Genomic DNA, 20,455 nt, shown 5'->3' with positions numbered 1-20,455 from the left:
TTTTTTTTTTTTTTTTTATATAATTTTTTTACAAGGTTGGTTCTTTTACTTCCAATTGAGGCCACTGTCATGTCAGGAGACCACATTCTAGAGTCAGGCTGCCACTGTCAAAAGTAGCACGTCCTCTGTAACTCACCACACAGAAGCAGAGGATGGCATTTTTTCCGTGCATTTTTTCCCCCCCCTGAAAAACAGGAACAACATGTAATACCCCACATTATGAATGCTTTTGCGAACAACAACACGGTGAAGACTGTTAATATAAAACCTTTTCTGAACAAGACAATCGCACCCTCTGTCTTATCGGTCATGTAAGTGCATTCTTCTCACACATATTCCTATCATCCCCAATCTGTTTTGTTGGGACTGGTTACCATGGACGTGGTTCATACCACCTTCGAAACAAATCCCACTGAAACTGAAGAAATGTGCTTCAAACGTAATAGCCAGCTACATGGAACACGATGTGTCATGTTTATTCAGTTGTACAATCCTTCCTTCTCAGGGTCGCCTGTTTGGCTCATAACCGAGAGAAACCGTTTTGGATAAAGGGGCGCACCCCTCTTTACGCCCCAGTGGTAGCGGCTGTCGGATGCGTACGTAGCCAGTTGCTGGCGCCGATCGAGGGAGGGACCATGTTGACATAAAAAAGGACTCGTTGGATCGTTTGTTTATTAGGAGCGGCACAGTCATGGACAAGACCGCCGTGGTGAAAGTGAGTGCCGCGGCGAGTGCCAGTGTGTGTGTCCTTTTCGGTGGGGTGGTTCTCGCCCAGTACATTTTCGCTAAGAAAAAGAGAGCGGGAAAGAAAACCAAGATCATCGAGATGGTGAGTGGACTGGCGTGCGGATCAGGCGTGCATTGCGCAGTCGCGGATGTTCCTAGACCTAGGAGTGGGTTTTTTTAGAGGTCATTAGCTATCGCAGCAGTGTCACGAAAAGCTATTCAAAACCGCGAAATGACAATAAACGTCCTTTGTCAGCAAGTCCTACTGTCATGTTCTTGTCCTGTTTTAGGGAAATGTTTGTGGTTGTGGTAGTCCACAGTTATGCAAGCTATACAGACCCCCCCGCCCCCCACTCCTCTTGCCCGAAAATGCTAGCGAGCCAAATTGCTGTCTAGTCTATCAAACAAGTTCAACCAGTATGCCATTCTATACAGGCACATAACACAGGTGCGCCTTGTTTCCCCGTTGCTTATCCTCAATAATTAACGCATTACAGTGTGGGCTGGCCTGTAGAGGGCATTGTCCAGTTTTAGGTACATGTGAAAGGTATTTGCAAGTTTGCGCATCGGCATTGAATCATACAATGTACAAGCAAAAATGTGTAGCTACTACTTTTTCCTTCTAGTTATTCAAGATGGGATAGGCTAATTTATGAATGATTGACACACAGCGCCTATTACAGCATGGGAGGGAAATGTTGCAGAATCAGTGTTTGATAGTGAAAGTTACGTACTGTAATAAATACTGTATCGGACACAGTCATCCAGCTGGTTACGTCATCTGATGTCAGCACTAGCACAAGTGAGCATTATTTGATAGACAGCGAAGACAAGAGAAGAGAGACCTGCAACTGCTGTACCCATATAGGCACAGGTAAATAGTTAGGAGGAGACTAGCTGCGGGTTTGAACCTTATCATTCAATCTAGAACAGGGAATGAACATAACCAGACACGCTAGAAATAACTAACTACTGGCCTAGGCCTAGTGGAGTACAGAATATAGTATGCACTGTACGTAGATGTATCACACATTCATGGATCTGGTTATATTATTCAGGATGCCAATAAGTAGCCAACCCATTGATTTTAGTTCATCATTTTGAAAGATGGCTATTTGTGAGATGTTATTCTCTCTTGCAATAACTACAGGTCTAGTTGTCCTATGCTAATGACTATGGATCGGTCTCGGTCGCTTATGTCACAGGCTTTATATCCGACAACACTGGGGCAATTTTGACGAACTTGGATGAATGATGCGTCTTGCTATACAGATGCGGCATTCATTCAAAATTACACTGATTTGACCCAATTTTGACGAAACTTGGTTGATCTGTCTTGCCTTCGAGATTGTTAGGAGTTTCAAGGTTATGCCGATTCATCTCGTGATAGGTTATTATAGTTGAAAACATCATAATAGGGTGCAAAGAGCAGTTCGCACCTCAGACCGCATCTTTTTAATATCCAAGGATTTGACAGTAATATTTTAGATCAAATAAACACTACAAGCTTTGTTAACTTTTCAACCTACCTCAAATCCGTGGACTGCCTTCAAATAAAAGCAAAGCTAAGCAAGACTGATAATTAATGAAATAAGCACAACACGTTCCGTTAACTTTTCAGTCATACGTTTTCTTGTAACCAATTAACACAAGGAGAGGCGCTACATCATTCGTGGGGGACAACATGTTTACTGTACATTTGTTAATCGTTAATTTTATATTAGGTCCGATTGATGAGTATACATTTAGCCGGTTTACCCATTCTGACTTAACTCACTATACAGTCGCTAGGAGGAATGACCTGGCCAGGTCTTTGTGGGATTGAATTTAGACAACCTTAGCTGTCTGTTTTGACATTGTCCCCAGCAGCACAGCATGGAAACTTCAGGCCATCTGCTTTTGATGATGGCTGAACCTTTGAGGAAACACAGACATCTGCTCCAAAGCCCAGCAATATCCAGTTGCTAGCAGCAAGCATGTTTGAAATCTCAAAAGTCTTTCTTCAACCCCTCCTGTGTTTTCTGCTTTCCTCCTCAAAACACATTGGAGAAGATCTAAGGATGTTCCCATCAGACCCTCTCCTCCAGTGCGTAATGAGCAGGAGATAATGAGAGGGGACAAATAGAATAAATATTGTTGAGATTCACACATGGATGTCCTAGGCTTAGTGATGTCCGGTTTGGATTGGTGTTGTTGTTGCTCTTGCCCACCACTAGATGGTGGGCAAGAGCAACATTATACAGGACAGATAGATAGGTAGGTGCTTTATTGATCGCCAAGGAGAAATTAAGGCATGACAGCAGCTCACATCACAAACAACAACAACAAAATAAAGTGACAATAGAATAATAGAATAAAAATAAAATAGACATCTGAAACATTATATACAGTAAGAACAGTCCAGTGTGATTTAACATCCCCCAGCCTGACTCTGATCACCCAGATCGAGCCAGCCGGAGGAGGAGTTGTACAGTCTTATTGTGGCAGGCAGAAAAGATCTCTGAAAGTGTTCCTTAGTGCAACGTGGATGTAATAATCTGTTGCTAAAGGAGCTTCTCTGCTCTGCCACAGTGTCATGTAAGGGATAGGAAGGATTGCCCATGATGGCCAGGAGTTTGGTCCTCATCCTCCTATTGGCCACTTCCTCCACAGTGTCCAGGGTGACACCGAGGACAGAACCAGCTTTCCTAATAAGCTTGTTCAGCCTCTTGGTGTCACCTTCCTTGATGCTGCCCCCCCAGCATACCACTGCGTACAGCACTGCGTGAAAGGTATAGAGGGTGAAGGGGAAGGGAGCCCGAACTGTCCCCTGGGGGGCGCCAGTGCTGCTCACAACCCAGTCCGACACACATCCCTGCAGTCATACAAACTGTGGCCTATTGGTCAGGTAATTCAAAATCCAGGAAACAATGGGGGAGTCCACCTGCATCCTCAGCATCTTATCCGCAAGTAATAAGGGCTGTATGGTGTTAAAAGCACTGGAGAAGTCAAAGAACATGACCCTCACAGTGCTGCCAGCCTTATCTAAATGGGAGTGAGCTCTGTGTAGCAGGTAGATGATGGCGTCATTCACACCAATGTCTGCCTGGTAGGCAAACTGCAGGGGGTCCAAGTATGTCTTCACCAGGGGCCTAATGTGTGCTAGCACCAGTCTTTCCATGGTCTTCATGATGTGGGATGTCAAGGTCTTCTGTGGCTCAGTTGGTAGAGCATGGCGCTAACAACGCTTAGGTTGTGGGTTTGATTCCCGCTGGGACCATATATACTGAAATGTATGCACTCACTGCAATGTAAGTCGCTTTGGATAAAAGCGTCAGCTAAATGGCATATATAAGGCTACCAGAATACTGGGGTTCCTTTTCTTTGGTATTGGTACTAGGCAAGATGTTTTCCACATTGATGGGACCTTTTCCAGACTGAGGCTCAGGTTAAAGATGTACTGGAGTACTCCACACGCTTTTTACCGCACTGACGGTGAATCCTGTCTACCCGCACAGTCTGAAAGCCCTCGATGGTGGTGTTTGCGTTGGGAATAACCTCCTGCAGCCATGTCTCCGTAAAACACATAAGACTGCATTCACGGTATTCCCTCTGTCCTCTCGCCAGTGCCGTAAGCTCCTCCATGTTGTTGCCCATGATGATAGAAGGAAGATACGGTTTATATCTCCTTTTCTTCATCCGTCACTTCACCCCTGCTCTGCTTCCCCAATGCCATCTCCTTATTTCCTCTGGTACAGTGGGCCGCACACCGACAACCATTACCGGCTGAGCCAATGCCATCAGCTGTTCTCGAAAGTAAACAATAGCGGCCTGGTAGCACGCAAATCAGGAATAAAAACAGTCCCCATCAGTAGTAAAACGGTGAATAGGGTCGGTATAAACAGTATAAAAACTACTATAAACAACTAAAAAAGATGGAGCTGCTGAAACGGGCTGCTCTACCGGCGCCAGAAGGAAGAACCCAGAAGGTATATCCCTTTCTCTAACACAGTCTGTAAAGTCAATATATTGTGTGGCATTTAGGTGTTGTTAACTGGACTCAAAATATGTGGTACTGCTCATGACAGCCAGTTAGGGGCCACACAATACATACTTTGCTGGCTCTGATGTTTCCCTTTCACATTGTCCTTTCTGTCTGACTGTGGTGGATGCGTAACCGAGCCAGCCGAGTACAGTTCAATTGGGGTATTAGTAGGTCTATGCAATTTTGCCCCCCCCAAAAAAGGGTAGACCTACACCTAATATGGTCTTATGGCTGTGTTGTCGCCTTTTGAAGTAGGAAAAAGGGGACACAGAAAGAAATGTTGTTTTTGACTTGTCCTCTGTGCCATGGCTTGCCTTGTTACCAACAGCAACAGAGTTATAGCCCTTTCCCTTTGCGGCCTGGGAGGTTATCTACAGTGAAACAGAGGCCGGTTGCTATGGCGATCAGAGCCGCCGACTGTCACTGTGCCAGTGTCGATAAGTTTGAAAAATGGAGCACTTACAGCTTCTCGAATGTGTTCATATTTAAGGCCTGGAGAGGACAGAGTACATTAGAGTGGAAGGGGTCAGAGTTCCTTCCTCTCTCTCCCTCTCTCCCTCTCACTGACATTCACTTACACACAGATGTGTGCAACCACAAATACACACACACATAAACCCACTCAACCACATCACAAGTTGGTGGTTACTACCATTTCAATAGTTTCCTTTTGAGTAGAACAATGGTGCACAATATTGTTCAAGGAACTTTTTACTGCCAATCACATTCTAGAAATAATTGATTTTGACATGGAGCATACAGCATCTCACTCCAGCTTTATCACAGAGGAGCATACAGAGGTTTTCAGATCACGGTTTCTGGTGAAGTGACCGCATCCAGGCCTGCCTAGCAACCAGGATAAGCTTCAAGTGAGTGTTTTTGCTGCAGGTCAAGGTGTGTAACTCATGAAATTAAGTGCAGTCAGCTTCGAAAAACGGACCTACTAAACCACCTTGCTATTCTGCCCTTGTGCTGTTAGGTATTGATTGACATTATAGCTACACTTCACTAGAGTTGACTTGACCTATGGATTGATTCGCTCAAGAGCACCACTCACTATCTAGACCACTTACTATCTAGAGTGCTGTGGGTAAATGGACACATTCATTCAGCCACGCGTTGCCCCCATTGTCATCTCATAGGCAACTGCCTCAAAGCACCTCACCTACTCTATTCTTGCACAATGGCAGAGAGTGGATTGAATGGGAGGAGTAGCTAGCTAATCGTTTGTGTGACTACGAGGCGACAGTTGAACTCTGACCCCTCTGAATAAAGGCACAGTTCCATTCTGCACTTTGTCCTCTGTGACCTTTGCTTGCGGTCAACCAGGGTGAGGTCATAGACTTCATAGAGTGTGCTTACCAGGGCAGGCTGGTGGAGGATAGGCTGTTTGTAATGCATGGAATGGAATGGTGTCAAATACTTGTTTGATACCATTCCTCATTCCACGCATTAAAATGCCCCCCCCCCCCCTCAGACTATGGCAACTGGCTGGTACACCCAGTGAATGAATTCTATGGTCAGGAGGACAAAGTTTCTCACCTTTGTGAGTACAAGGCAAGCCGGACGATTGAAGAGAATGTTGAGCTAGCATTTTGACTGTTGGAAAAGCACCAAAACGGACACAATGGTGTTTAAACAGTGTTTCCTCCTGGATTCCTTTTTCTGGTGTGATGGAATTGTTCGCAAAGCAACATTTAGGGCTGCATAGGTGGGCACCCTATAGTTTGGGAAAGAATAGAAATTGGCTTGTTCAGAAATGGGTGCCGAAAGCGAGGTATGTGCTGTGTCCATTTATAGGATTTTGTCCTGGTCTCAAGTTTTTCAGCTATGTGAATTCACAGGCGTCAAATGCAAACAGGCAAAGCTTTTCTCTATTTCGAGTGACTCTTGCATCCTTGTGTCCTCTCTCCTTGCTCCCTTCTAAAAATGCCAATATTTCTGTCCAAAAAAGGCTCTCAGAATTCATCCCAGGAGGTTAACCTGTCACTATGGTAGAGCAAACCCAGACCTCTCTATTTAGAGACTTGAACAGGATTGGTCTAACTAGAGTTCTTCTGTGTTGTCAATGATTGCGATTGGGTAGATGTGTTGTTATGGTCTTATATTGGTGCTCTCTGATTGGACGTCGGTGGCCTTGTTCTGCTGTGGTATTTGACCCTGTGGCTGAGTGAGACGGTTAGGATTTCTCGTGTCCCAGAATGCTTTGTGCGGAGTGTCAGTTGTGTCTGACAGGCCTTGGGTGTATGAACGATGGAATGAACCGAATGTTGGCTATACAACCGCTTTTTCAGCAGTGTGACCGTGGCCTTGTTTGTTCAGCGAAAGTTGAGTGCAGTCAGTGTTAAATGTGCATAATTGAGGTTGACCGCAGTGTGACCGTAGGGTTCAAAGCCTGAGTGTGACTGTGACACTTGCAGAACTCCAAATCTGTCCCCTACATAGGCTGAAGTTTGGGTGAAACAAAACCTGTGTGTGTGTACAGAATAACTGGAGGCTTTGTGTAATTAACTATCCTTCATGAAGCAGCATACACACAAACATGTTCTTCCACTGGCTGAGGGCCAAGGGACAGGACAACCCTAGCATTCCACACACACACACACACACACACACACACACACACACACACACACACACACACACAGGCTGTAGTAGGGTCTTAGGTGTGTGCGCTCAGTGTTAGTGGAGAAATGCGCCTCAGCATTGCGTCACCTGTCAATAGAGTCTTTCTGTAATGCAGGTGAGTGATTGATATGGGTTCCTTTTTTTTTTTAGAGCTAAGAGGAATAGGGGGGGGAGGGCAAAGGTGAATGATTGCACAGGGCTATGATGACCTTTCCTCTATTGGTTTTGCTCCAGCCAGGTCTCCAAGCGTGTGTGTGTGTGTAGTCATGTATGGTGGGGCTGTGTGTTCATATGTGTATATATATGTGTGTGTGTGTGTGTGTGTGAGTGAGTATGTGTTTCTGCTGTGCGTCACCAGCCCCCCCACAGGGGGAGGGATTATCCGATGTAATCTATTCTGGGTGACGCCCCCTCTGTGTAGCTGCGGCTATATAAGCCCACGTCTGACAGAGAACATTTTCTTCTTTTTTTGTTTTGCTCAAGACCAGAGGAAAAACGGTAAGTCACTAGTGTAGCCTATGTGTACAATTAGACGGTATTTTGTTATTCATTAGTGGTTAAGCGCTCTTTCAACGCCTGACTGAGAATATCGGATATGGTGTGTGTTTCTGTTTGTTTGTTTGTGTGTGTGTGTGTGTGTGTGTGTGTGTGTGTGTGTGTGTGTGTGTGAGAAAGAGGGAAGCAAATAATAACACCATGTCAAATGTTTTATGTACCAGTATTGTAAAATATGTCGGCCTTGTATTATATAGCTTGAGCTGTGTTGTTGAATGGATAGTTGTAAGGCAGGACTGGTGTTAAGTTTGTTTGGCCTACTCTGGGAGCTGTGACGTGTGTGAGTAATGACATTTAGTGACACATTCTTGGGTGTTTTATGTGTGGCTGTCTGTGTGAGACCTTTTTGTGCATCCAAAGATAAGAAGAATGTTGTTGGGTTCTCTCTCTCTGGATGTAGGCTGTCATTTAAATTCCATCAACAACAACAACTGTCCATAGCAATACACTGAACTAGAAGGTGGGGTGTGTGGGTGTGTTGTTTTCAGGGATCAAAATATTATGCCAGGCTTAGGGAGCTCAGTCTAGCCTATATTACATAAGGTTGGGGATGGTAGACTTCCAGGAGAGGACAAGGGGAGGGGTCACCTCCCTTATAACACTGGACACTCCCACAAACACCAATTAAACTCTAGGCAGAACTCTCATAACACGGTTGGTTAGTTAGTTAGTTGGTTAGTTATCGCGTGTGTGTCCTGTGTGTTCACTCAAGGGTTATGTGGTATTTGGGTGCTGCTGATGGAGAAATACCCTGCAGAGGGTATCTGGTTAACACCCCTTCCCAACCCCCCTTCCCAACCCCCCTCAGTCAAGGTTATGCTCCATTAGCAACCTTAAAAATACACTTGATCGTATTACTGGAGGAGGGGAGCGGGGTACAGTGGGGAGGGGTTGGGTTGGGTTGGGTTGGTTTGGGGGTAAGGGTTGACGATGGGGGTGTGTACGCAAGATTTCAGCACTCTGCTGCGTATGAGTCAACTATCAGGGCAGATGCACTTAGAAGGATAGAGCAGGTTTACAGCAGTTTAGGAAGGTAAGAGTTTAGGATGCCGGTCTATGTATTTATTGCAAGTGATGATGATGATGAGTCAGAAACACCCATGTCAAGCTGTCAGTCATGCACTGATGGGTAGTTATCACACACACACACACACACACACACACGGGCATGCCAGTCAGCTGTTCTGTAATCTTTCCTTGACCATGTCAACAGCTGAGTAAACTGAACCGTAGACCAGTCAGTCTTTCTCTATATACTCCCTTCACTTAGCCTCTTGTCCATTTAGATCTCTTCTCACAACAAAGCCAAAACGTTCTGCAAAGGAAACCGAAATGTGGTCTTTATCGGACAAAATTGGGTCGTGCCCCCCATGTTTCAAAACGTTCTCTCCTGGTTCCTGTTTAAATAACACGACCCGGGTAAGACACGATTTAACTCTCCGCAATGGATTGTCCGCTACTCCAGCAGGAGAGGGTGACCAGGGCACTCCTTGGTTTGACTTCAGTTAGATTCCCGTCAGCCCTTCAATACCGGGGTCGAAACGTCTGCAGCCCTGGAAGTTGGTTTTGTACTCCTTTGGAACAGAAAAAAAGATTACCTGAGGGAGAACGCTGTCTGTCTGTCTGCCGTGTCTCTTCAATGTGCCCTGCCTCTCCTCTCTCTCTCTCTCTCTCTCTTTATCCCTCCCTCTCTCTCTCTTTATCCCTCTCCCTGGCATTCTCTCTCTGTCTGCTTCTCCCCATAGCTAGGGGCTACTCTGTTATGTAAGGGGGATGGATCTCAAACACCGCCCCGCTGACTCATCTTGTCTCAGAAATGGCAAGCGTAATGACAACTCTCGCCCCCCCTCCTCCATCCTGACACTCACACCACATGCCAACCCAAGATAACCTCCAGGCTTGATTGGCTAGAGAGGCCTCTACCTTGTAAGGGCGGTGTAGGGCTTTCACGAATCTCCAAAACTACAGTTTAGTTTACTTCATATTATCATTGAATAATGGCAGAGATTTAGGTATACAGGTCTCTTTTTCACCCACTTTGTTGACACTTACAAGTCATTGAAAAGTTGAAAATATTCCACCTATTCAGTAGATTGAGAACAATTCATTGACCGATTCATAATGGGCGTGATGATGGACAAACGTTGCATGCCGAACGAAGTATGTTTTAAGAAGCTTTACCTTAAATCTCTCTCTCTCTCTCTCAGATGCCAGAGTTTGAGAAGAACACGGTTCACATGAGGGACCCAGAGAGGGTGGAACAGATCATCTGTGGTCTGATCAAAGGAGGAGCCTCTAAATTACAGGTACAGGAAAGAAAGCAAGTGTGTGTGACTGAATCTATGTATTGACTAATACATGAACAGTCATATTGGGCCAAGGGTGCCACCTCCTGGCAGTCAAGTGTAATTACAACACATATCACTGATTAGCTTCTTTTAAAACATTCTGGCAAGTTTTTCTAAAGCATTTTCACCATTGCAACATTGTAACCTGTCCATCATTCTCCAGAGCGGTATTGATTATTCTCCTGACTGACCTTTTTCCCCTGATGGTTTTCATAGATCATCACCGACTTTGACATGACGTTAAGCAAGTTTGCTGTCAACGGAAAACGCTGCCCCACGTGTCATAGTAAGTACAACATGAACACAACTTCAAACCAAACCGAAAATTCTGTATGTCAAAAATGTGTGTATATCCAAAATGTGTAATGGTTATATAGTTGTGGCCTGTAGTCCATCTAGCTGACCTGTCCTTCCTTACAGATATCATTGACAACTGCAATCTCGTCTCTGAAGAATGTAGGAAAAAGGTATGTTTTTTTTTGTGTTTTTTTTTACTGCTGTTATTGCTTTTGTATGACTTACTGTATAATAAGTCCGAAAAGGTTTCAGTGCACTACTATGATACCATGGCGGTGTGTATTATTTAATGTATTAACTCCTATTCGTTTGTCTTTTTAGTTGCTGCAGCTTAAGGACACATACTACCCCATAGAAATTGATCCCCATTTAACAATGGAGGAGAAGTACCCTTTTATGGTAGAATGGTGAGTGTACACACACACACACACACACACACACACTGAGGTGTACCCCTACACGTACTAACACATACTTGTACTCTTTCTAAGGTATTGTGTGTGATTTGTGTGTCGGCAGGTACTTCAAGTCCCACACGTTACTGGTGGAGCAGAGGCTACAGAAGGACAAACTCCCGGAGGTGGTGAGAGATTCGGACGCTTGCTTGAGGTAAACATGCCAAAAGCAGTTGGATAGGTCAGAGAGGGGAGTTGTCATCCTATCAGGGTCCCTCAGATGCTAAAGAATGCAAAATGTTAAGTGACGTGTGTTTCTATTTGTGTTTCCCAGGGAGGGCTACGAGCAGTTCTTTGACCGCCTGCAGCAGCACAACGTGCCTGTGTTACTGTTCTCGGCAGGACTGGGCGACGTCCTGGAGGAGATCATCCGCCAGGCGGGGGTCTACCACCCCAATGTCAAGGTGGTCTCCAACTTCATGGACTTCGATGAGAACGTGAGTCCCTCTGGTCTTTCCTCTCAGATGGACCGCATACAAGGCTAGGTTACTGTGTGCAGTGAATATGCCCGTCTATTATACAAAGTTCTGATAATACACGTTACAAGTAGAAAATAGTTGTTAAAATCTTGGCTCATGATTCATATTCCTCATTTGACTGATGTCAAATTGAACAGACCACCAGTCTGAGCTGCAGTATCGTCAGTGTGCTGACAGATGGCGCTGTTTCCCCACCGGTCTCCTCAGGGCGTGCTGAAGGGCTTCAAGGGGGAGCTGATCCACGTGTACAACAAGCATGACGGCGCCCTGCGCAACACAGACTACTTCAAGCAGGTGAAGGACAACTGCAACATCGTGCTCATGGGGGACTCGCTGGGCGACCTCAACATGGCCGACGGTGTGCCCAACGTGGAGAACATCCTCAAGATCGGCTTCCTCAACGACAAGGTGCATGGTCATTTTGTCCTTTCATGTCACTGTATGTCATGTTATTTGTTAAAGGGTTAAATTCTACGGCTGTTGTCAAGTAATTGTAGGATCTGTGCATCCAACCAGTGCTGTCGTAAGTCACCAATCACCATCAAACTCTCTTCTCACTTGCAGGTGGAAGAGCTACTAGAGAAATATCTGGACTCTTATGACATCGTCTTGGTGAAGGACGAGACTCTGGAAGTGCCCAATTCCATCCTTCAGAAGATTCTATAACTCGACCCCCCCACTTACTCCCTACCAACGGCCCACATCGCATTTATCCCAAAACCCCAACCTCATGGAACTGAAACTCACCTACTGACAGACCCCAGATGGATGTTACTAACTCCCCGCCACCACTGTATATCGTAGCCAATCGACAGACACTAGCTCTATGGACACACCCTTCCTTGGATCCCACGACTACCACCAACTACAGAGTCATGGTTGCATTTGGTCCTGGTCGCTCCTTTCTCTGCCTTTTTAAGACTTTTTCTTTCTCCCTTTTGAATGAACTGTTTTAAAGTACACAGCATCAGTCAGTCTTTGTGTGTCTGTCTGTCTGTCTGCAACCTTGTCCACGTCATCCACCCCATTATGACAAAGTATTACCAAACATAAAAAGATGTGAACTAACTCTTTTATAATTTGCACATTATTGTTGTTAAGATTATTATTCATTATATTATTTTTTGATATTGTAATGTTTGTATCAGTGTACAAAGTTTGCAAATCATAAACCGAGCACCCTCAGAAGAACACTGATGTTCTCTTTAAACAATCCCAGCATGCATTTCACGGCACCACACCATCACCTTGAATAGGGTGCAATAGCGGCTTTCTTTGTTTTCTCCTCTCCACTTTCTACTTTGATCTGGAAACACAGGATAGGTGAAAACAAAATGGAGGATACCTAGTACCAGGGATCCAGTTGCACCTGTCCTGTCAGTGCAGTTGGAGAAAAGGGCATGAGAAGAGGAAGACACTTTAGACTGAGGTGCACCAGTGGGGGTGGTTTCCAGGATACAGATTAAGTCAAGTCCTCTGAAGTCAGGATTTAACCACACTTTAAATGGAGATACACCGTTGAAAATACTTTTTAGTCTAGGAGTAGGTTTAATCTGTGTCCGGGAAGCCGGCTCATATTGTGCAACAGTGTGGCTGAAGGAGTGAGTCAGGAGGAAGAAATGCACTTTAACCTCTTTATATGAGGGAGCATTACACTCACCAACATTGGCAGCAGTTGTAACAGTAGATTCATGGATGTAATAATAGATAATTTTACAAGAGCCCCGTTTTCCCCTCAGCTATCACATGGAGAGTTTGCTACCATATCCACACTGCAAAGTACCATTCTAACACATTTTAGATGACATTCAATCAGAAATTGCATGGTAAGAGTTGATGCCCTCTGGTGCTTATACAAATAAAGTGCTCCAATTAAAGTCATTACAAGTAGACATTATAAGATGATATAGAGAGGCAGTTTAAAACTACAATAACTGGGGAATGGACTTTGTTTGTGGTTCAGTGAAATGTATTGAAGACTCTTTTTAGTTTTATAAACTCTTGGCCTTTTGTATCCACCTCCATCAACCTTTTTGTGTTTCAAATTGAACACTACCTCGAAAATGTTCACTTTTTGCGGCAAAAATGTCCGACTCAGTTAGCCTTGCACATGTGTGTTGACGTTATATTTAAAGATGTATGTGTTTTAAGTGTGCTGCTACCACCTGCATGTTGCCTTTTCTTTATTTTGAATTTATGTCTAAAAGGGGAGAAGTTATATCAATAAAACATGCAATAACTGATCTGGGGTCTTTGTTGATATATACTGTATATAAATATTTTCCTCACAAATTGTGTTGCTGAACTGATATAACTTCGTAAATTAATAAGACAATTTATTCCTGGACACAGTTGTCTATTCCTTCATATCTTTCTATTCCATCTGCTTTTTCTTGGAAACCCATTTAGCCACATGTAAGTGAAAATGGTGAATCAATGACACATCAAAAGTTTGATAAAACATGAATTGACGTCTTAAAACACAATTTTCATTCATAGTCCCGTCATTAACCTATTACATACATGAAACTGTGAATAGTGTGTGAAATTAGTGAATGAAACTGAAGTTGCAATAGTAAAGTAGGACTGCAGATGGCAATGCAGTCCAAGGTAAAGTAAAGACATCTTGCAGTAATTTATGAGAATACCCGTGCAGAATGCATTCAACGTGGCACACTGTAGCTCGACGGTTTTCCTTCTTTTTCAGCTGGCTCGTTGGTCTAGGGGTATGATTCTCGCTTAGGGTGCGAGAGGTCCCGGGTTCAAATCCCGGACGAGCCCTCCTTATACAAAATTATGAACAAAGTGATTGGAAATGTATACTGCATGACCAATGTCTATGATAGCAACAACCACAAAACAAACAATTAGGAACTCATTGTGGAATTCAGAGGCATAAGCAAAATTGTAATATTTGAATGTAAAATCGCTAGGCATACAATGTTGATATCCCATCAATACTGATATCCTATTAATTCTAGAAGTGGGCATAGTTGTCAGTACCACATGAGCTTGACTTGATGTCCAATGTTTATTACATCGTGACCTTGATATAAAACATTCCGCCTGGAAATACTTCATAAAACGTGTAACTGGGTAACTATTTAGATGTACATATATATACATGTATATATATATATATATATATTTTGCCCGACAATATATCTTAATTATCTTTTAATTAACCGAAATATCAAACTATGCCATCGATCTACTATTATGTTATATTTGACATGCACTTGAAAACCCTGTGTAGTTCAGAGACTCAGTTTCCCAGAGGTCTGTGGGGTTGTGCGATCTTGCGCGGCAGTAGCAGCTCCACCGTTTAGCGTCACTGCTATGACAACAGGGAGATGGCTTCAAGCAAGTTGGTGAAGACACGAGAAATGTGATATTTATCCCAACTGCGATCCTCACACTTTCACAGACAGGCTCGTCTTCATAGAGGTAAGTGAGACACAACCCCTTGCCTTTCTCAAGAATTCGGACACGTTATCCTGCTGGTTATCTAACGAGACACAGGTAGTGGTAATTAGCCAGATAGTTAGCTAGCAGACAAGGCTAGCTGCTACCTGGGTGCTTCAGGTTATTTACAAGAGAGATGGAAGCCGTTGATCTCAGTGGAGTACTGTGTTACACATGTACATCAACACACCCCAACACACTCCTTCCAAATTCAGCGCATTTGCTAGCGCAATCGTGCAACCTTGTCCTTGCATCCCTTCAGAATCAACAGATGGTCTAATGCTTGCTACTCTATCTCTTGCCTTGCGCCTCAAATAAGGAGTCTACTAGTAGTATAAGGAGTCGAGTTCATGTGCCAGAGTGTAGACACATCTTGTTATCATTATAGATAATATGGTTGCTTGCCAAAATGTTTGCTGTGCTTGCTGGTTGTCAAACGTCCTCCCATCAATACACCTGACCTGTGCTATCAGAAGACCTTCGGTTTTGCTTGGTGAGTCAAGTATGTGAAGCTGTCAGATACCAAACAGCCTTTACCTGCAACGGTTTGACCTGCTGTACTGCACTATTGAAGCCGCACTCCCGTCAGGTGAATTCAATGTGTCTGTGCAGTTTGGGGTTCATTTGGTTGATGATTGGTTGTAATACTAGTGAGGTTGTGTGGCCATTGACTTATTCTTAGTCATGGCAGCCATTCCTCCTGTCCCGTTCCAAGGAGAAGATAGCCATCTAATAATCCCTCTCGGTTGATAAGGGGTCGCTGCAAGGCTTTAGATCTGGCCTTTGACAGAGAGGAATGAGCAGGTATTATGTATTGAATAAAGGCGAGACCCCTTCAAAGCTGCAAACGTAAAAAAAAAGAAGAAGAAAGAAGACATTTCTCATTGATGGTTATATGGAGGGGGAGAGAAGGGATTCCCTCTTTCTCTCTCTGTCTCTCCTGGATTAGCTGTCCTTTCCACCAGCTCAGCATTTGGCAATTATTAGGAAAGCTGCTTGGCTCATTCCTTGATACCAATCCCTGGTCATGTGACTGGCCTGCCATTGGCCAGTGGAGTGGGGTTTGTGTAACTAACACATATAGACCACTCGTCCTTTTGGCCTGTCCCCCTCTGTTGGCAAGTCAAGGGAACAGTCGTGTGGATTTGCCGTGTACTGTCTTATCAAGGCAAACCTCTACAGAAGATCAATGATTTAGGCTACTTCTTATGTGGGACTAAAATAGGCCTAAGTCAAACACACATTTGCGTGACACACACACACACACACACACACACACACACACACACACACACACACACACATATTTCATCCTCATGTGCTAGCCTGAGAATTTTGCTTTGTTTTGCTAAGGATGACAAATGTTTTTGATCAAATGCTCTTGTCCAATCAAATTGGTGCTGTTGCTGAAAATATCAGAGCCAAGTGGGACTCTAACACACATGCTTGCTTTCATCCACCCTCATCTTTTCTGTACTAGAGGAGACAGTATTGTCTGTGAAGGAGGTGATTCTTATAAGAGGAGTGCAAACTGCAAAGTGCATAAGATAATGACTGAGGCAAGCTGGTTTGACTTTTACCTTTAAACCTCGGTAGAGGCTCTTCAGGTTTAGTAGCCTAACAATGAGGGCGCTGTTTCCTCAGGAAGATGAGATGAGATTAACTGAATTTGATCTGGATTCAAGAGTGCCTTCATCTGCATACTAGCAAATACAAGCAAATACATGCACATACATACACATACAGTGCCAGTCAAAAGTTAGGACACACCTTGCCAAGAGTGTGCAAAGCTGTCATCAAAGCAAAAGTTGGCTACTTTAAAGAATCTAAAATATAAAACATATTCTGGTTTGTTTAACAGTTTTTTGTTGACTACATAATTCCATGTGTTCCTTCATAGTTTTGATGTCTTCAATATGAATCTACAATGTAGAAAATAATAAAAAATAAAGAAAAACCATTGAATGAGAAGGTGTGTCCAAACTTTTGACTGGTACTGTACATGCAGATGAAGGAAAAGGAGACAAGCATGCTAGTTGTGCATCCACCACATTTCTTTCACTTCCTCCTGCGACTTCAAATAGGCTGAGCTGAGCTGTAATGCGCTGGCCAGGTTATACATCCAAAATTGGAAAGGACAATGTGGAATGAAAATATCCAAACCCAGTATAGTGCGGTTCGGATGGGTCCTGTAGTGTGTTAAGCCCCCGTGTCACATGTTTAAGTTGAGTGATGTTATATGTGTGGTGTCCACTAGGGCGGCGATATCTTACAACCCTGTCTCTTGTCTTCCTCTTTTCCACAGCGGCAGCATGTCTCTGTTCAAGGCTCGTGATTGGTGGGCCACGGTGCTTGGCGAGGGGGAGGAGTTCGACCAGGGATGCCTGTGTGTCGGAGACGTGGACAACAGTGGCACTGGACATGGTGGGTGTGTGTGGAACGGGCACAATTTGTTAGGTGGCCATTGTGTAAATTTGTGTTTATTCGGAGGTCAGAGAAACCGCTTGGGTGAACAACTGTTATTACTGTGGCTACAGGGTTTTACATTGTAAAAAGGGTACCTAAAGCAGGTTGTCTGTTAACATTTTTGAAATGTTGAAATGTTGCATTGGGCCTTTAATAGCGGGAGATTCAGCGTGACGCGAGGAAATATCCATTGCAAATACCACCTGACACCTAGACTTATTATACAGAGGCTTAATTGAAGTTTTTAAAAACCCAATATAGACTTAATTTGGCTGATGTATTTCAAGTGAAGAATTGGAAATAAAACCACTGAAGAATAGAGAAAGGACTGGACGGGTTAAGAATAGAGACACACATTTATTCCTCAGTTCAACTACGACACAGCGGACTCTACACAAGTACACAACTAACACAAATTAACGTTACGTTATATCTGACTCCAAAAGATATTTCATGGTTAATAAAGATTGATAATGATTTGCTCATCCTTGTGTGACAGACACTCGACCATATCGGATCTTCAATTCCATTAAGAATACCCGAGATGCTATTTTACCATGATCTCAAGTTACAATGAATCGCGAGGAGTTCACACTCAAGCCAACTAACACGACTTTAACGTGTTGTTAACGATGCATGTTAACATAAGACATTCATGGGAGAACCTGGGTCACGATTCTGTCGTGCTGTATCAACAGAACCTTTATCGAGTGCACAACATCACATTAATGCACGAAGGAACAATGAGAATAGAGTATCAACAAATGAACCAATTTAACCGTTTCAAAGTAACATATAACTGTAGCAGACAAATGGAAGTTTTTTTAAATATATTTTTAGGCCATTTCTGCCTTATTGGGATAGAGATAGTAGAGATTTACAGGAAGGATGGGTGAGAGAGAGAGGAGGGATGACATGCAGGATATGTCGATGGCCGGAATCGAACCAGGGACCTTGCGATGATATGGTATGCGCCTTAGTGTGCTACGCCACCGAGCGCCCCAATGGAAGTTTAACCATACGTTTAACGCTATGTGTGTCAAGGACAACACAGGAGACCGGTGCGCACAGGCTTAACCCGAGAAACTCAAAGGAAATCTTGCTGTCCTTGTCCTTAAATAACACCCCAACAATAGAACATAGGTGTGAGAGCCAGTTGGCCTACACTACATACATTACAGTAGCAAAGGAATTGGCGGCAGGACACAGGGCACGATTTCTTCAGGATGTCTGCCAGGCATGCTTGTTCAGCTGTAAATAGGTATTCCTGGCCGAGAGAAGGGGGCATTGATCACCATTCAACACTGTCTTTGTCTTGGCCACCTTTAAGCACATTTAAATCAAACAGCTGGCACCACCAAATCCATCTACACAAGGAGTAACCACCGTCTCTTTTGGAACAACCGTGCAATATAATGATGCTCAGAAAGCGCTTTCAAAAACTAGGTCAAGCTGCTAATAGCCAGGTGCTATGGTGAAACCCCTCTTTTACCTGCTAGCACAACCAAGAGACCGCCAAGTAACCTATTCGTGTTTGTATGTGTCGGCTATCTATGGGCCTATAGTAAAGACATCAGCCAGGAAGGTACTGTACGTTTTCCACGTAACATATGCGGGTTGCGGCAATTGCCTCCCACAATTATTTTTCTCAACATCACTGTATAAGCTGCTATGGTTAAAATGATATGTCACATGCTCAATTTTGGATTTTGGAACATAAGGGTATTGCTAAAAATTGGACATTATCCTCTCCTTATCAGAGGCCTTTGTAAATGTAGTTCCGAGTGCATCTGAGTGATTAAGGGGTGGGATAATGACATTACAAGTCGTCATCATTGTCCGAGATCGGGTCAAGACCGAGCCAAACTATAGCCTCCACACAAATGATACCATAAAATAACCATAAAAAAGTATATGTATAAGTCCATATGACTTCCGGAATATTTTGAGTATTCTTATGTTACTATTACTATTCTATGTTAGTAGAGTCTTTTCTATGTTTGTAGAGTCTATTCTATGTTAGCAGAGTCTTTTCTATGTTAATAGTCTATTCTATGTCAGTCGAGTCTTTTCTGAGTGTTTAGCTCTCTCCTCTGTCCTTCAGATAAGGTAGTGGTGGGCAGCTACATGGGCATGCTTCGGGTCTTCTCCCCCCAGTCCTCTAAGCCTGGGGAGCCGGGCCAGGCCAACGCCCAGCTGCTGGAGGTGCAGCTCAGAGACCCCGTCATCCAGGTGGAAGTGGGCAAGTTTGTCTCGTAAGTCATAGGCAGGCTGTCGGGCTGTAGCTGGTAATATGCATGTCAGCGTGTACGCACACACTCATGCAGGCACATGGCACAAGCAGACACACACACACACACACACACACACACACACACACACACCTACCTACAAACAAACACACACACTTACAAATGCACACACACACACACACACACACACACACACACACTCACAATCACACACACACACACACACACACATTCAGCTATCTGGTCTGCGAATCAAACCACCGCAAGTTGTGCTCAGATCGCTCTTAGATCAATCATTGTGTCACTAATCCCTCCTCTCCTCCCTTCCTCCCCTCCTCCCCCTTCTCTCTCTTCCTCCCCCTTCTCCTACTGTGCCTTCCCCTTCTCTGGCTCTCTGCCACATGGGAGTGCGGCCTTGTTCTGTAGCAGTATAGGTCGACTGGGCATTAACCCAACATAACCCTACTTAATTACAGCAGAAAGCACCGTCTCACCAATGGAGCTATCTACTTCATTGTCTTAAATTAGAAGACGGCTTAGCTCACTGCACTTAGGGGCCAGCAGCCAGTAGGATTGATGCCACCTGTTGGATACGACACCTGGCTCTACTTGTAACAGCTCATCTTGAACATAACCCTCATTCACACTACAGAGCCAAACTGAGCTGAGCTGTACTGGCCGACCTGGTTACGCATTCACCATAGTTGCCGTAACAGCGCTGGAAAGGCCATTGGCAACGGAAAATGTATCAGAGCCAGCA

General features: G+C 44.1%; 2 protein-coding genes across 3 annotated transcripts in view; both read left to right on the top strand.

The window, feature by feature from the left end:
• The first annotated feature begins 629 nt into the window (after positions 1 to 629).
• Positions 630 to 13,755, top strand: nt5c3a (5'-nucleotidase, cytosolic IIIA). 2 transcript variants are annotated; one of them, XM_083678458.1, is made up of 9 exons: positions 630 to 829; positions 10,141 to 10,239; positions 10,498 to 10,567; positions 10,702 to 10,748; positions 10,900 to 10,985; positions 11,098 to 11,187; positions 11,308 to 11,470; positions 11,720 to 11,920; positions 12,077 to 13,755. In XM_083678458.1, the coding sequence occupies exons 1-9, from the start codon at positions 692 to 694 to the stop codon at positions 12,176 to 12,178; spliced, it is 996 nt and encodes a 331-aa protein (XP_083534584.1). In that variant the 5' UTR covers positions 630 to 691; the 3' UTR covers positions 12,179 to 13,755. The 2 variants fall into 2 exon arrangements, with proteins under 2 accessions (XP_083534584.1, XP_083534585.1); XM_083678459.1 differs by lacking the exon at positions 630 to 829 and adding an exon at positions 7,862 to 7,876.
• Positions 13,756 to 14,925: 1,170 nt separating this feature from the next.
• Positions 14,926 to 20,455, top strand: part of bbs9 (Bardet-Biedl syndrome 9) — a 132,267-nt gene continuing 126,737 nt past the window's right edge. The window contains exons 1-3 of the mRNA XM_083679247.1: positions 14,926 to 14,959; positions 17,283 to 17,401; positions 19,548 to 19,698. Of these exons, the coding sequence (XP_083535373.1) occupies positions 17,290 to 17,401; positions 19,548 to 19,698 (263 nt within the window). The 5' untranslated portion in view covers positions 14,926 to 14,959; positions 17,283 to 17,289. The remainder of the gene's footprint in view (positions 14,960 to 17,282; positions 17,402 to 19,547; positions 19,699 to 20,455) is intronic.

Source organism: Argentina silus, assembly GCF_951799395.1.
Source record: "Argentina silus genome assembly, chromosome: 10".
NCBI lineage: Eukaryota > Metazoa > Chordata > Actinopteri > Argentiniformes > Argentinidae > Argentina > Argentina silus.
Note: the sequence above shows the minus strand (reverse complement) of the source record. Positions and strands in the feature narration are given on the sequence as shown.